The sequence below is a fragment of the Octodon degus genome, unplaced genomic scaffold (genome assembly GCF_000260255.1).
Source record: "Octodon degus isolate 3935 unplaced genomic scaffold, OctDeg1.0 scaffold00357, whole genome shotgun sequence".
Taxonomy (NCBI): Eukaryota; Metazoa; Chordata; class Mammalia; order Rodentia; family Octodontidae; genus Octodon; species Octodon degus.
Window position 1 is genome coordinate 722262 of NW_004524933.1, and position 15492 is coordinate 737753.

At 37.3% G+C, this 15492-nt stretch overlaps 1 protein-coding gene across 3 annotated transcripts in view; it reads left to right on the forward strand.

The window, feature by feature from the left end:
• Zfand4 (zinc finger AN1-type containing 4) overlaps window positions 1–15492 on the forward strand; it is a 42530-nt gene that overhangs the window by 13413 nt on the left and 13625 nt on the right. For 2 of the 3 annotated variants that reach the window (XM_023708395.1, XM_004648165.2), the window contains exons 3-5: window positions 8442–8517; window positions 9387–9454; window positions 14202–14388. In XM_023708395.1, coding sequence (XP_023564163.1) covers window positions 8442–8517; window positions 9387–9454; window positions 14202–14388 — 331 coding nt within the window. Of the gene's footprint in view, window positions 1–820; window positions 942–8441; window positions 8518–9386; window positions 9455–14201; window positions 14389–15492 lie in introns of all 3 variants that reach the window. The other variant, XM_023708396.1, reaches the window with a different exon arrangement.

Here is a 15492-nt window from a genome sequence, read left to right on the forward strand (position 1 = left end):
ATGAAAAATTAAAGTACTCCGTGTTTTCCTATTTCTCGCAGTTAACACGTAAAAGATGCAGAGTTAAAGAAGAAAAATAGAAGCCACAAAATATGCTGATAGAAATGAATAAAAAAATGTCAGTAGTCCCATAAGATAAAATGGATAAAGGTACTTGAAAGACTTTATAAATCAAACCCACTGTTAGAACAAAATATCAGGTAAAATCAAGAAAAAAACATAAAATTTTTTAAAAAGTAAACATACGTTTTCTCAGTTTCAGAAACTTCAGTTCATGGTCATTTAGCCCTGTTACAATGCTGTTCTGGCTCATGAACTTAATTCTTTCCACAATTCTGATTGCATGGAAGAAATTCTATAACCAGAATTATGGAAAGAACTCAATTCATGAACTGAGGAACCGTGTATTTCTGGCCTGTGATAAAGCAGAAGGTCATGGTGGAGCCAAACTGCTAATCTCAAGTAGCTCAGGAGGTTGCGGGGAGGGAAGAGAAAGAAAGGGGGAGAGACTGGGGCGAGAAAGGTCATTTTATATAACTATTATCACACAATGTGTGATCTTTTTGTATGGCTTCTTTCACTTCACATAATGTTTTCAAGGTTTATCACGGTGTAGGATTGTCTTAGAAACTTTTCTCATCTCAGGGTCAAAATATCCAACTCACAACTTCAAGGAGAAACGGTTTCTTATGCTTCACATTTTTAGTTGGCTAGCTCCAAGGCAGGAAGGCAGAGTACAGCATTTTTTCTTTATGTCTGTACAGCTCCTTGTGTGAGTGTATCATGGTTTAGCTAGTATTCTTCTATGTGTGTCATTTAGGTGGTTTCCAGTATTTTCCAATTTTAAATGGTGCTACAATAGATGAACCTGTGTGTGATTTTGTACATTGTGTGCGCATCTGCAGGGAAGATGACTACCTCTGGGATTGCTGGGCTGAAAGGTGAGTGACTGCATGTGTGATTCTGGGGGGCGTGTCCTCAAGTTCCTCTGGAGAGTGATTGTAGCAATTATCTTCTCAGTAAGAAAACGCCTTGCCAGGGAAAGTGCTGCCATACTTTCAAATCGCTGCTAACCTAATGTGTTGTTTTAATGTGGATTTCTGCAACTGTGAGTGTACTGAAGCCTTTTCACATGTTTAAGGGCTATTTTATATATCTTATAATGAATTATTTGCTCATCTCTTTTGCCTACATTAAATTTTGGTCTTTCTGTTATAATTTGTAAGGTTTGTTATATATTAGGCAGGTTAGTCTTTTGCCTGTGCTACAAGTTATACATATTTTCTCCTGGTTTGTCAGTTGTTTTTTTGATGTTGCTTACATTAGTTTCTTACCTGGTTAAAAACTTTTTTTCCACATATAAAAACTTTTAAAGTAGATTCATCAATCTTTTGTTGCCTTTTGCAGTTCAAGTAGTAGTTAGAAAACCTTTCCCTATGGCAAAGAGAAATTGTTCCTTGTCTTATTTTGTTACTTGTTTCAATACAATCTTATTTCACATGTACGTTTTTAACCCATTGGGAATTTGTTCTTATGTATAGTAGTATTATGTAGGAATCTAATTATGTCTTTTTCAGTGTGACTACCTGGTGATTCCAGCACCATTTATTTAAAAAGACTATTTGCGGATTGATGATTTGAGATCCTACCAATATGCTCTGTGCTGGAATCTATTTCTGGGCGTTGTGCTTATCAGTCAATACCAGCTTCTCATTGTAGAAATGGGTCATACATTTCTATGTGTGGTAGAAATGCTAGTCATTGATTTTGTTGGGTTTTTTTCTGGCTTTTTTTCCCTGGTTATCCTTGAATGTTTGTTTTCTACTTAACTTTAGTATGCATTGTTGTAGTAAGATTGTATTTAACTTGGGCAGAAGTGACAGAAAGTTTTCTTTCTGTTTTTTCAAGTCTACTTTTATGTAAATGTATTTAAATTTCTTGCAGAGATTTGAATAGATCTTAAGTTTATTACTAAATATCAAATCATCTTTAAAGCTATTGCAAAATAAGTTTTCTCTACCCTTGAGTATGTTTTTTAATGAAGGCTATTTCTGTTTTCATATTCATTTCATATCCTATTTTACTGAGTTTTTTTTAGTTCTATCAAAGCTTCTCTAAGGTTCAAATAAATTACATGTATTATGTATTTGTAGCTTTTTTCCTTAGTTCTTTAAACATTTTGGGGTCTTTAATTAATTCTCTTTTCCAAACACATTGACTAATATCTGTAATGCTTTGTCTAGTAGTAGGATAGTGGCCACCTTTGCTTTGTACCTGGTCTTAGCAGACATGTAGCTAGCATTTCTTCATTAAATGATATCTGGCCTTAGGACTATTTTACTATTAGTATTAGCTGTGTATATAAATGGTTGACACTGACAAACAGTCTGAGGTACAGGATCTCAGGATAAATCCCGAAGGGATTTCACTGACCTTATCAGACCCAAAAGCTACAACTCTTGTTACATAGGTCTTGCTTTACCTTGGTCTTAACCATCCAGCAGAAAAGTATAAAAACGAAGTATAAGAAGTAAAGCCATGCTGTGATGTTGAGCTGTAGGGGACTCAGGTCAACAATTTCTGACATTGCCAGTCAAGCGGAAGACCCAGTACTATTATGGAATACTGGACTCTTAGAATATTTTGCTGAGTTAACACACCTATAATATTCAAATAATGGAACTAAGCAAAAAAAAAAAAAAAAGGGGATACAGATGAATGTCCATTTTGTTTCTGTGTATTCAAATGGTTAGGATAGATATATAGTTACATTCTCTTAATGAATAGAGGGATTTATTCTAATAGTGTTTGTAAATAGGATATAATGTCCGCATCTTGTACAGCAATTAACCATTAGGAAGAATGTATGCAATGTGTTAAGTATTTAAATTGTCCTACCAATTTGGTTTGAAACTGTCTCATTGCTATTTGTTTCTCAATAAAATTATGGGAAAAAATCATGAATGTACATTGAATTTTATCCAAGACTTTGTTTTGCATCTCTGAGGTTTTGCAAGGTCTTTTGTTTCTTCATTTGAACTATCACTGTGCCTGACATTAACAGGTTTCTTATTGCTGCACTACTCAAATACATTCTTTTTGGCACATTAGTTACAGTAAATGCTTTTTTGATGTAATTTGGTATTTTGTTTGCTAATAAATTGATTTTCATATAAATATGAATAAATAAGATTGTTCCACGACTTTCTTTTTTGTAGTAACTTTATTAACTTTGATAGTTGATGGTAAAAAAAGTAGTTGATGGTATTTCCTTCTTCCTATATCTGGAAATTTTCAATCATTTTCAGTGCTTTGGAAAAAACTTGTGATCAGAGGCTGACCATTCTCCTCAGGTTAGGTGACTACTCCTGATTTTGTACTATTTATTGTGTCATTCCTGAATAGCAGCCTCCAGAACTATAAAACTTTATCTGGGTATTTCTAATTTTAATGCAAAAATTGTGTTAATCTGTAATTTCCTGAGGTAGTATCTCCATGATATTTCCTATTTTATGTATTCACATTTTTTCATGATAGCTAATACTTTACTTTGTGAATGTTTTTAGAAATCCAGAGTTCTATTACTGCTTTTGAATTTTCTACTTGTATCTTTACTACTACTTTCCTTGTACATTCTTTTCGTTTACTTTGTTCTTTTCCTTTTTTTTCTTACAACTTATGACTTATTTTAATACAGGAAAATAATCAGCCCTTTCAAGCATATTTACTGTTTACTATCCATAATAGTGTAGCAAGAGCTATTTCTGTACTTTATGTAGCCAGCCCCCTATTGGTTAAGGATTTAGGCACTCACAAAATTCTATTCTGAATATCTTCTTTTATTTTATTTATTTGTTTATTTATTTCATTTTTTATTTATTTTATTTATTTATTTATTTTTTTGGTGGACCTGGGGATTGAACTCAGGCCCTTGTGTCTGTCAGGGCAGTGCTTATTCCACTGAGCCATCTCCCCGGCCCCTTTTTAATATTCTTTTTTGGTAGGAATTTACTTTTCTTTTATATTTATTGCTGTGAATTCTCTTCTGATAACTCATTTCATTGTATTCTTTAGAGTCTGTCATTTTCGATATTTTTATATATCTCCTTTTACCCAATTCCTGTAAATTTTTAGTTTTCTGGTACAAAGCTTTTTTTTCATATTTTCAGGATTGTGTGATGGTGCATTCTCTGGCAGCATAGCAATGTTCATATTCCAATAAATGTCATATGTTTGTTTGGTGATGTAAGTCCCCCAGTTTTATGATTCTCTTTTGTCTTGCACCCTATCCTTCCTTCTGACCACTAAGTCACCGAAGAGCATGCATAAAGGTCCTGGCAGCTTTGGACCCACCCAGGTCTTTCCCCCCTACACTTTTGTAGTTCTCGGAGTCTGCTATAGGATGTGTTGGGTGTGCAGTACTCTGCTATAGGATGTGTTGGGTGTGCAGTACTCTGATACATAGAGGGACTGGTTGTGATGCCCTGGCTTCCTTTCAGTCCTCCCTAGAAATGGGACGTCCTTTACCACTCCAGCCCTGCGTGTCATGGGGCCCCAAGTTAAGATCACAGAACAGGCTGCTCCTTTAATTCCTCATCTGCAGTCCAGCTTGGGTTCATACAGTCAACGCTCCATTTGCACAAGCTGAATTCCTGAAACATGAGGACAGTTTGGCAGTGACTTCTGGGCCCCTATCCTTGCAGCATGAGAGCAATAAATCTACTGCATGCACCTAGTCTGTGGTGTTATGTCTCACCAGACTCCCATGTGTCCCTGGCTCATGACAACAAAGATTCATGGGGGCTCCTCATTTGCTTTGCCTCCTGCAGAAGCTCCTTCAAATCGCATGGTACAAGCATGAGGTCCCGAGTTCAGTTTCAAGCACAAAAAAAAAAAAAAAAAAAAAAAAGAAAGAAAGAAAGAAAATTCACTGACAAATCATATATCTTTTAGGTTGCTTCCTTGTGGTGAGTGTTCCAACACACCTGAATCCTTTCTGTAAACTTTCATATGCAGAATGCCCTTTATCTTCCTGGGGAGAGATTTATATTGTGCATAGTACCAGTCTTAGTTCTTCTCTGTGCCTAACTCATGGATGTGTATGATTGCCCCTGCACTGACTTGGGTGTGTTGACCCATTTTATTTAGTTATTTGAAATTTGGACATTTCTCTCTTTTCAAGTGATGAGGGCAGGGTTTCTATATAGATTCGTTTTCCTCCATACTGTTGTGTTTTGTAGAAGGAAACAGGGAAATGGGAGCTATGGTTTACCTTTGTTTTTAATTGCCCAAAGCTCAATTGATTCTACTTATATAATTTATTCTAATGCATGTGTGAATATGTTCTCAATTCACATATCTGCAAATTCTAAAGAAGACAAGGAATATTTTTAAATTCTGCCATGTATGCACACATATACACATACTCAGATACGTTCACATTCATGTACCTAGTGTATCATATCAACCTAAGTAGAGATTTTCTGAAAATTGTTTACTTAGGAGAAGTTAAGCATTATAGTAGAAATACACATATCTGTAAGAAGCTATGTGAACAGTCAGAGAGGGCAAGGGAAGGGAAAGTTTGAAAGACAAAATGAGGATTCTGTAAGACATTTTGAAATTATAATTTGTGGCCGTAAAGGTTAATACCAGAGGTGTCTTGGCCTGACCAGAGAGATGCTGCACAAATGTCTACCAAGGTGTTTCCTAGGTGGATAACGTTTGGTGGCCTTTGTTCAGGGCTATAGTGCTGGCCTCTTTGGTGATCGTTACTATCGGCCATTTTGGGTGAGAAACCTTCATTACTTCCTGGCTCTATTCATTTAGTTTTTGTTAGGCTTGACACAGAGCAGTTCCATTTTGATTCTGACATCTTTTATAATCACAACTTTATTATAGTGAAAAACTAGGTAGATGAATAAATATCTTGCTAGAGGGCTACAAGATCAATTCGTTATGACAAGTATATCTTGGAGTATTATCTAGTAGTACAAAGCAATGTATGGTTAGCTTAAGTGTATAGCTTAAAACCTTTCCTTACTGACCTTTGCATTAGGCAGAAACAAAAGAAGTGAACTAGTCTGTTTGGGAGACAGAGGTGTGGACACTTGCCCCATGAGCCCCAGTGTAGTTCCTGATTGCTATTTAGGATACTTACTGAGCTTTGGTAAACACAGGTCAATGAACAGGTCTATGCATGGAGGTGCATTGTTCAGACAGCTGCTTTTGCATTGGGCAAGCTCATATTCTAAAAAGAAATTAGCTCAGTCTCTAGAGGTAGCCCTGGTCTCCCATTGCCACAGGAATTGTGAACAAAACATGGTGAACACAGTGACACATGCCAACTAGCAGAAAGGCAGGATATGACAAGCAGTGTGTTGGGCCTCACAAGTGAGGTACATCAGTCAGTTGTAAGCTACAGTTGAGAGAAGGTGTGCTGTAAATCATGGTGCACTGATAACAACATGAAATGTTTTCAAAACAGAAAAGGAAACTATTAGAGTTATGCCACTTCATATTGCAGCTTTTTCAGAAATATCATAATGAGAGATGAAACTTGGGTCTGTTTATGATCCTGAGACTGAACTTCAAGATCTCAATGGAAACCTCATGAAATCTCCTCATGTAAAAAATAAATAGATAAATAAAAATAAAATAGTGTCAGTCAATATCCAACATCAAAGTAACATCAAATGTGCTTTTTGATTTGATGGAATTGGGAGAGTCAAATTAATACTTAGGAACACCATAGTAAACTCTGATGTTTTAATGCCCTCTTGGGGTGGGGAGATGGCTCAGTGGAATAAGTGCTTCACTGGCAAGTGCAAGGACCTGAGTTCAATCCCTAGTTCTACCAATAATAATAATAATAATAATAATAATAATAATAATAATAATGGCTTGCTGGAGCATGTAAGAAACAACATGCACAGAAAACTGCGTGAGAAACAAGCCATTTCATCTCTATCATGACAACACACCTTGTCACGCACTGCTCCTAAGGCAGTTTCTTTCTGGTAAAAATATTACAGTGTGTCTTCATCTCCCATGTTGAAATATAAGTGTCTAAAATAGATGCTGGACATCAAAGCAATCAGAACAGCTTGACTAAAGACAAGAAACAACTCCCAGATCTGCTTCAGAGAGTGGCAGGAATGATGCAATAATACAGTCAAAGCTGGAGGGAATATTGGGCGATTAAGGAAAAGTGTGTCTTTTAGTGTAATAAATTTTAAAAATTTGAAATGTACTGGGTTTTTTATGGTCTTTAAATCTTTACTCATAAGTAATATAGGTATGTGGAAGAGACATTTACAAACAGATACAAAATTATCACAATTAACATTAATAACTAAAAGTGAGATCTTAAAAATGACAAGTTATACATATGTGTGGGTCCTGAATAGCCATCACAATGTCTCTGTGACAATATTGAAACTTACTGTTTGATCACAGCTTGTACTCTTCGTGTGTCACTTCATCTCTCTGTCCTGAGTGTCAGCACCTGTGAAATTCAGATTCCAGCACTATTACTTCTCAGGGTTGTTATTGCAGCTGAATTATGATAACAAAGGTCAAATGCATGCAAGGTCCCTGGTTTATGTAAACGCTAGTACATGTGGCATTTCCTGTTGTTATTCTTGTCCACAACCAAAAGCAACTTGAGAAGGGAGTATGGTGAAATATTTGAAAAATATTTTCATCAGTGTCAGTATACATTAAGTGTCCTATTGAGTAGGTAATGTTTATATCCTGACTAATATAACTGTAATTTTCTTAGGAGATTTAAGTATGCAGATTGTTTTTTAAAAAAGATAGAATTATTATGCTAGAGTACAGAATCTGCCTTATTATTCTTTAGCATCACAGAAATGTAAAGAAAATGTCCTATAGACTGATTTTCAGCATTGAAAGTTCTTAATATGCTTTTATCACTGAATTTAAAATAATAAAACTGGGTGCTAGGGAGATAGCTCAGTGGAATAAGTGCTTGCCTGGCAAGCATAAGGTCCTGAGTTCAATCCCTAGTACCACCAATAATAATAATAATAACAACAAAATAAATAATAAAGCTGAATGCAGACTAGTTTGCAGCATTTAGAACTGTTTTCTGGGCCTTAAATCTTAAACTCTTCAGGGGTCACTCATGACAGTAATTATGATAACAAAGATCAAGTGCATCTTTTATAAGGCTTTTTATATTTTCTTCTAGGGCTGCAGAGTTACTGAAACATGCTCTTATAAAGTGAATAGATTAGATTTTTTCTACTCTTCACCTGCTTTTTCCTGTAATTCTATAAATTTTAGCTAAGCACCTAGCATTCATTTTAGAAGTGTGCTTGTCAGCACTTTTAGTTCTTTAGTGAAGTCATTTTATAGCACATTCTTGGCGATGCTCTTGAATTCTGTAACACTCTTTATTATCACCTTCCTCTAAGGTATCCCCATCTGTCAGCAGCACTTAATTTGGAATAACGTGGAACTTGAAGATGATTATTGCTTGAATGATTACAAGTGAGTGTAATTGTGTATTAGCTATTTAGAGGTGCTCAGGAGAATGACTCTGTAGACCAGTGTTTTTCTTCTTAATCCTAGGATAAAAGCTCTGACCTAGATGAAGCTCTTTACAAAGATTCATTGTAAATACTGAGCAGTAGATTTGTAGGCTTAGCGCTCATCCTTGTCCCTGAGTCTTCTTTGCCTGCTGATGCTTACATTTTACTATTTTTCATGTTAAGCTATTCCTCTGATTTTATACCTACCTGTTAACCTCTGGTGCCCTTTGCTTCTCTCTTTGAACACTGATGCTCTCCTGTCTGTTGTGCTTCTTTCCTGTCTGTCTGCAGGCGAGTTCTGGCATGAGAGGCTTGCTCTCCACTGACACCTTCCTCCTGGAGCCCCCCTCCATCACTGGGCAGTGCTGTGTGCACCGCCAGGTCCAGACACACTGCTGGGCCCCTTTCCTGTCTGTCTCTATACTCGCAGAGTTCATTACTCTTCTCATAAGAAAAAAGCAAAAGGATGAACCGTGGGAGAGCTCTGGGGGCCAACCCCGGTGAGCAGATCTCTCATCTAGTTCTGTGGGTCTTGGGCAAGACTCTTTCTTCTCTAGGCCTCCTTCTCTTCACATTTAGGATGAAGAGGTACAGACCAGAGTTCCTTTCCCGTGTGTTTATTCTGGGATTTCACATCATGTGTAAGGGACCTGTTAACTGTATTATTTATACAATTAAATACTGTTTTAAATGTATTCATGTTGCTGTGCTTTTTTATAGTTTGGAGAATAGCTACTATGCCTAGTACACCAACATTTAATTTGTGTTACATTTAACATTGAATATGTTTTCACAATTATAGATTATTCCTGTGTTAACTGTTCACAGCATTTCAGAAGGTTGTACTTTGAAGCTGGTTTTGGCCATGCGTGGTGGACCTATAAATACTAGAAAAGGTAGGTATGCATCAAAAGCAAATTGACAGTTGTTCTTCAAGCAACTTGACAGTAACATTCTATAAATTAGCAGTTTTATAGCCTTCAGTTCAAGTCAAGTACCTTTCCTGCTGTTAAGTCTTAGAAGAATCTCATTTGTTTTGCTGGGGACTATTCTTTTAAGACTTAAATACATAGAGACCTGAACTTTTAAATGTTTAAATTTCAGAAGATTTTAAATTTTCAGAAACTTGTAAATTTCAGAAGATTTCATGATGCTTAATTCAATTCAAGATTTAGAAATAAATCTGCTGCCCAGTTAAAGGGAAGGCAAATGGAATAACATTGTATAAATAATATTATCATTTATGTTTCGATTCATGCCAGTCTTGTTGCTTTTTTTTTTTTTCTACTGAGTCTTCAATTCCTGGGATAATGATTGCTAAGGAAAATGTCAGTGTTGTCCATTTATTTACCTAGCTTATGATGCATCCGGGTCTCATGGATGTTTTCATGGCCTTCTCAAATCTTTTCTCAGAATGTGGACATGGTGACCACGTATGAGGTGTCAGTACAGTGAATGTGGGGTGCCAGGCCCTGCTCCCTGGCACTGCCTCCAGTAAAGAACTACTGTAAAAAAAAATGACTATAATTTCATGAGATTGTAAGTGCTATAAAGGAAACAAACAAGATAATGTGACATGTCTGTGGAAGTGTGGCAGGATGGAGGGTCCTGGGAGAAGACGATGTGGGTAACGACTCGATTGACAAGAAGGTTCTAAGCATAGAAGAGCCAAGTTTCTACCTAGCCCACACTGCAGCAGTGTCACACAAACTCACCCTTGGGAGGCAGCTGCTCTTCCCCTCATGTTGGGGGAGGCCTTCAGACATGTTTGGTTCTTCACAAAATGGAAAACTAAATAAGTATCGAGCCTACTGCTGGCATACTGCCACATGTCAAACAATATCCCTGTGCTTCACAAATTTACTTTAAAAATAGGATTATTACCATTTTCCTCACTACCTCAAGGGAATTTTGTGAAACCTCTTGTACTGTTTAACATAAGTTTGTGAGAACACAATAATCATATTAAAGCAGATTAGCGGGGCTGGGGAGATGGCTTATTGGAATAAACGCTTCCTTGGCAAGCGCAAGGGCCTGAGTTCAATCCCCAGTTCCGCAAAAAAAAAAAAAAAAAAAAAGACTAAAGCAGATTAGGGACATCAAGGTGTCTGTTAACTAGACCGATAAATGTTTTTATGTGATGTGGGTAGTGTTTATAAGAACCCTAAGTGTTTACTGAGCCATTACATTAAGATAAAATTATGCAATATTTAATGTCATCTGAATTCCATTGCATTATATTTTTGGAATTTGGTTATTTGTGTATAGTACTGGCCTTAAACCAGGGTGTTTAATTAGAACATCAAATTTTTCTTATTAGGAGTAAAACTATTTTGCACACTTATGAGAATGAGTGTAAATAGTACACATTCTGTTTTGTTTTGGGTTTTTTGGTGGAACTGGGGGTTGAACTCAGGCCCTTGCACTTGCTAGGGAATTGCTTATTGCACTGAGCCATTTCCCCAGCCCAGTACTACAAATTCTGAGTGTTTATAGATGTTTTTCCTTTTTAAATGAAGATGAAAGGAATCATTACCCTTTGGTAGTTGAAGATTTCTAATAGAGTCTTGATAATAATTTTCCTACAACTTTATGTTGCATGCTTTGGAATTGACAAATCAGTAGCTAGCACTTAATTTTTAATATTTAAAATTGTTAGACCAGTGCCAACCAGACAGCTCAGCAGACTAAAATGCCTGCTTAGGCAGAGTGCGGTGGCCTGACTCGATCCTCAGCTTGCCATGCCAGCCCTGCCCCCAGGGCGTGCTGAGACTGCGATTGAGACTGGGCACAGTGGTGCGCTCCTGTAATCCCAGCACTTGGGAGGCTGAAAACAAGAGGATCATAATGAGTCCCTGTAGCACCTGTACCAAATACATGAAAATAATAATAAATAAATAAAATTGTTAGATCAGGCCAAAATTTAAGAGACTGAGGCAGGAGGACATCTTCAAGTTCAAAATCAGCCTGAACTGTATAGTGGCCTGTCTCAGGAAGACAAAAATAAAATAAATTTTTAAAATAAATTTCCCTTTATTTTTTTTTGGTGGAACCTGGAATTGAACTCAGACCCTTGTGCTTGCTAGGGAAGCACTTATTCTACTGAGCCATCTCCCCAGCCCTTAAATTTCCCTTTATTAAATACACTTTTGAACATCAAAGTCTTTTTTTTTTTTGAGAGGTGGCTTTTAAATTTATTCACACTTTGAACATCAAAGTCTTAATGTTGCCCACCATAAGTCATTTAAAACTTTGTGGAAAAGAAAAACTGCACCCAGACTTAGGAACTTCCCATATTATAGTTGAGAAACCATACTTTTAAAGCTAATTTAGTCTTATTATTTCAAAACCATGGTTCAGAGAATCTTTATTATGTGTGTTCCAGCAATGTTTAACTTTAAAATTTGTTTTGAAATAACCATTAACAAATGCTTTCCTGGGGCTAGGGAGATAGCTGGGTGGTCTAAGCTCTTGGCAAGGACCCAGGTTCGATCCCTGGTACCACATGCTGCTGACCCCAGAACCTTGGGCACACTGTGCTGGCCACCGAAACTGGGTGTTATAGTGCATGCCTGTAATCCCAGTGCTGGGAGGCTGAGGCAGGAGGATCACTGAGTCTGAGCTATGTAGCAAGACCTGGTAACAAATAGATAAATAAATAAAAAGATTTAAAAATATGGGCTGTCCAAATAGCTCAGAGGATTAAAGCACCTGCAAGCAGGCTCAGGAGCTGGGGGTTTTGATCCCCAGGCCCACCTTGTCAGCCCTGCCCCTTGGGCACCTTGAGATGGCAGTTAAGACTGGACATAATGGTGCATAATGGTGCATAATGGTGCATAATCTCAGCTCTTGGGAGGCTATATACAGGAGGATCACTACGAGTCCAATCTAGTAGTGAGATCCTGAACACCCTGTGAACCCTTCCCTAAAACACAAAAAAGGAAAATAAATTTAAAAAATGAAAATGCTTTCTTTTCTAACATTACATCATATCCTAGCTCCAAGTGCATTGTTTTGTAGCTGATAAAATCTAAATGGCTTTTCTGACACAGGAAGGCCGTCACAGTGTGTGCACACCAGGCACACATGCACAGGCACACATACAGTGCATACACATGCACAGCGGCAGCACAGGCCTTCTTAGCAAGGTCCTGTGCTGCTCAGGGGAAGCCCTCATGGCCACGTAGTGACAGCAGCAGTGGCAAAACCTCACATCCAGCATCGTAATTTTTACTTTTCATTCATTTAATGTGGAAAGGACACCATTCACTTTAAAAGAGCAAGAACTTACCTGAAAATTGTCCTTTGGTAGCTGTACATTTTATATCTAAGTTCGTCAAATCGTTCAAAGGATTATTTCACAAAACAAATCTTACCTTATTTCCACAGTCTATATGTGGGTTGTGAATTTAGAGTACAGGAATATCTTGGGTGATTTTTCCTAACTCCTTTCAGAGTTGTATATTTTTCTATTGGTAGTACTTCTTTTTAAAGGGTAGCACATGCTTGTGATTCTGTTAGTAAGTGAAAGAAAGTTTTTCAGATTGGAAAACTATAATTTCTTTTGGAAGAGAACAGTATTTCTGCAGCTTGGCAGGGGGTGTCTTTGGAGAGAACTTTTTGTTTTCTACAACATTGTTACTTTGACTCCCCAGATCTGGGTTGGGCTTTCTCCTGCATTTACCCTATAAGCAGCAGTGTCCTGATGCCCACTCCTGCCACTGTGATAAAGTCAATGGCTGTTGTGGATACAAGTAGTTTTGTCATGGTGGCCACAGTGTCATTCAAACCCAAGGTCAACTCTGAAGCTCCAGAGGCTACCAGTTGTGTAGCATCAGAATAGCCCCAGTCAACCCAGATACCTCTGCATTCTGACCACACACATTATGCTGCAAGACAGGGGAGGCTCTGGGAGGAGCCTGACCCAAAAGAACATACTGACCACCTCTTACTCTGCAATTTTAGTGCAGCATCAGCCCCTGTGGGCTGCGTCCCTGTGTCCTGTTACTCAGCTTCATGTCAAGGAGCAGGTTTGAGAAGAAATAGCTTCTATATAAAAGAAATAAAAAGAGATTTGTTGCTTTTGCTGTTTTAAGGTTTTTTGGTGGGTTTTTTTCTTTCTTTCTTTGTTTTGCTTCTGGGAAATGAAACCAGGGCATTAGAGATGTAAGGAAGTGTTCTGTTGTACTATACTTCCAGCCCTCCCTTCTAATTTTTTATGTATATCTCTCAGCTGTATGTGTTTACCTTTTATTCTATAGTAGTGGCATTTGGCATTTGTACTGTTTTTAATTTTTGTTGATCATTGGAAATGATATTTGAAAATATAGGAAGCTAAAGGTATCCAGTGGGAAAATCTTAGATAATAATGCTATAAAATTAGCAGATATATAGACTTTGGTGGTGCAGGAAAAGAAAATCCTCATGTTTTGGTCAGCATAATGGTGCATTTTATTTCTTTCATATAAGCCCAACATAAACAATGTTATATGAACTCTAGAGATCAGACACCTACTTGGAGAATGCCATGTATATATGATATGCACAGGGGGTTGCTAGGTCGGCACATTATGTCCTGTCACTGTACAAGATGCACAAAAGCTGCCGTCAATTGAGAGCTTTCTGTTAATTTTTCCACTTTAGTTCCCATGGAAGACCCGCTTAGGGAGATCGCCGAATTCATGGACCCCAGGCGAGATGAGGTCTGGGAGAAGGCCTCCTGCAGCAGACAAGTCACGTTCTTGGTTTACCGGGAAGGAGATCAGTTGAATTTCTTTCGTGTAGTAGATAGGGGAGATGGCACTTTAACACCATTATCTGAATCTTTAAGGTAAAGAGGTTTTCATTTGCATATCTCACTAGGAAAAGAGAATATCATATAATATGCTCCAAATATCCTTATGTTTACTTTGTGTTATAAAGTAAGCTTAGTATGTTAAACTAAATTTATGCAGTTATCCCTGTCTTCCCTTCCTACTTAATTTTTTGTATGATTGATATTTAGAGTAATCTCTAAAACTACAGTTTCTTTACGGTATAAGACTTTTTTATAAAAAGATACTCAAGTCTTTGTGAAACTCTTAAGATCTTCATAGATAACTGTATTGTTATAACAGCATGTTACTTAACTATGACATAGTAGAAAGGGTTAAATATATCACTAGATCCTTTTTCAGAATTTAACTCTGCCACAAGTGATAAATCTCTTCTATGTTTTTATTTTCCTACTCTGTAAAAGGGAGATAAATTAAAATAATACTTCTAAAATCAAGAGAGAAAATCCTAAAGGGGTTAGTTAGGCAATAGGAATTCTAGGAATGCTGGGGTACCAGACATGTTAACCTCTACATTTCAGTGCATTCCAACTTGCTGTCATACTTTATCTCCCTTTGCTTTCAGTCACTAAACATTTACTGAACTTCTGTACTAGGGCACCGGTAACATAAGATACCAAGGTCTCTGGAAAAGCAGAGAAGGTGTTCACTTTACCTGAAGAAGGAAAGTTAGGGACAGTCTGAGAGGAAGTGGAAGAGGGAAAAGAGAGGGAGTTTGCAAAGAAGACAGAAAGAAAAGGTGCTCTGGGTAGCTACAGTGAAATGAACAAAGAAATAAATGTATAGGTAAAATTATTTAAAGACAAAAGAGCTTGTAGTTTTTGGAGCAGAGTCCAGGTCTTGGGGTACCATGGGCTGCTTGCCACTGTCAGCAGGGTGTGTTCTCATCTGAAGGCTGCACTGGAAAGAGAATCTGTTTTCAAGCTCATTCACAGTGTCTGTTTAATTCATTACCTTCCAGGTAGACTGAGACTCCAGGTGCCTATTTGCTAAATGCTGTCCTCAGTTCTCTTTGGTTTATGATTTGTTTTTGTTTCATTTTTGTGACCAGATTGCTCTGTTGCCCAGGTCATCTCCAACCTTTGAGCTCAAGCATCTCC